The sequence below is a fragment of the Austrofundulus limnaeus genome, unplaced genomic scaffold (genome assembly GCF_001266775.1).
Source record: "Austrofundulus limnaeus strain Quisiro unplaced genomic scaffold, Austrofundulus_limnaeus-1.0 Scaffold87, whole genome shotgun sequence".
Taxonomy (NCBI): Eukaryota; Metazoa; Chordata; class Actinopteri; order Cyprinodontiformes; family Rivulidae; genus Austrofundulus; species Austrofundulus limnaeus.
In genome coordinates, this window is record NW_013952489.1 from 1,421,516 (window position 1) to 1,423,353 (window position 1,838).

Below are 1,838 nucleotides of genomic sequence, written 5' to 3' on the forward strand. Positions count from 1 at the left end.
TCCTCCATCCGAAACCGGGACATCGCAATCCAGGAACGCCAACCTGCCATTTTTTACATCCTCTCGTGTGAACTTAATATATTCATCCACGGAGTTGATGTGATCAGTGAAATGTTGGACTTCCTGGGCTTTMATTTTAACCCAGGTGTCGTCAACATATCTGAACCAATGGCTCGGTGGCACCCCTGAAAAGGACATCAAGGCTCTCTTTTCCACTTTTCTTTTCTAATAATTAGGGTGCACTGATTTCAGTTTTCTGGCCTATCACCGACCTTTAAAAAGTCTGACCTGCCGATACCGATTTTTTAAATAGCCGACGCTGTCAGGTGTTATAAGATCACAATACAGCTTCAGTGTTCCAATCTTATTTTATTAAAAATAAAATAAAATTCCAATGAGAGCTCATTGATGACATTTATTTTATTAAAACAATACCCTTGAAACAATACAAACTTGTTTTAAGTGGATGTTAGGTAGTGCTCACAGCAGAAGAAGGGGACAGTGACTGATTTTCAGACCTTTGTGGAAGTAGAGAAGCTTATATTTCTGCCGATCTTTTTCACCGATCTTATCTGATTGGCTGATCTCCCAAAATTAATGAAATCAGTTCTGATAAACTGGCTGGCCCATTTATCGGTGCACTCCCACTAATAACTGCTATTTTTCTTAAAACCTTATCTTGCTCATTGGCAGCTAAGCTGAATGCAACTAACTGACCTCTGATTCAATCCCTTTGGTGCAAGCATGTACTTATTGTTCAGTTTTACTTAGTACTTATTGTGTACCTCAAGGCTCCATTGTGGATACTTTAAACTTTGATTAACAAAGGTTGTGTTATACATTCGCTTTGAAGATAAAAATCTAATTTATGCTGAAATTTTGCAAGTTTTAACTTATTTGTCATAAAACGTTATCCAGTAAATACACTGATCTGTTTAGTTAATCAGGGTAAAATTCTGTAGTACAAGTGATCCAAACCAGGTACATCAGGTTGAACTTAAACAAGCAGTATGAATGATGAGTCATGTGTTTTTTGCCATATTCAGCATTACGTAGGTCATGGAAACGCCATCAATGAGCTCAAGTTTCACCCAAGGGATCCAAGTCTCCTCCTGTCTGTCAGCAAAGGTAAAATAATAATCATCTATTTAATATTTAAACAGCTTGCAATAAAACAAATTAATCAAAATGGCAGCAAAGTTCTACTGATCTTAGTTCAGTTTTACAAGCTGCTTAAATTAAAAAAGACCAGTTGTTTTGTTCAGGTTGTGTAAATGAAGCTTAATGTTTTTTTTTCTCAACAGATCACGCTCTTCGACTGTGGAACATCCAGACAGACACGTTGGTGGCCATTTTTGGAGGCGTTGAAGGACATCGAGATGAAGTCCTGAGTGCTGTAAGAGTTCAATCAAACCACAGAGATCCATTAAAAAATAAATAAAAATACTGTTTAACAAAACAAAAAGTCTGGATAGATTAACAACTTATTTTTTACTCAAAAACATTTTTCTGTCGTGCCACTCAAAAAAAAAAAAACATTGGACCTCATTCAAGACCATTTTCGGCTTCTTATCCTAAATTTAGAAAGAAAAATACAAAGGGTTTGTACGAACATGCCACGTCAGATTCAACAAACTCTTCTATCATCAGGATTGATTTGATTTTGATTTATTTATTTAACAGGAAAATATTATTAAAAATCAAACCTGACTCAGCATAATTGCTGTTTTACAGCAGGTTCCTGTTCTGCAGCACATACAGTGGTTTGCAAAAGTATTCATACCCCTTGAACTTTTCCATATTTTGTCACATTACAACCACAAACATAAATATATTTC

The 1,838-nt window shown here is 35.8% G+C and overlaps 1 protein-coding gene across 1 annotated transcript in view; it reads left to right on the forward strand.

Annotated features, from left to right (window-relative positions):
* The window catches only part of eed (embryonic ectoderm development), a 15,796-nt gene that overhangs the window by 4,795 nt on the left and 9,163 nt on the right, over window positions 1–1,838 (forward strand). The window contains exons 6-7 of the mRNA XM_014012013.1: window positions 1,047–1,128; window positions 1,305–1,396. Of these exons, the coding sequence (XP_013867467.1) occupies window positions 1,047–1,128; window positions 1,305–1,396 (174 nt within the window). The remainder of the gene's footprint in view (window positions 1–1,046; window positions 1,129–1,304; window positions 1,397–1,838) is intronic.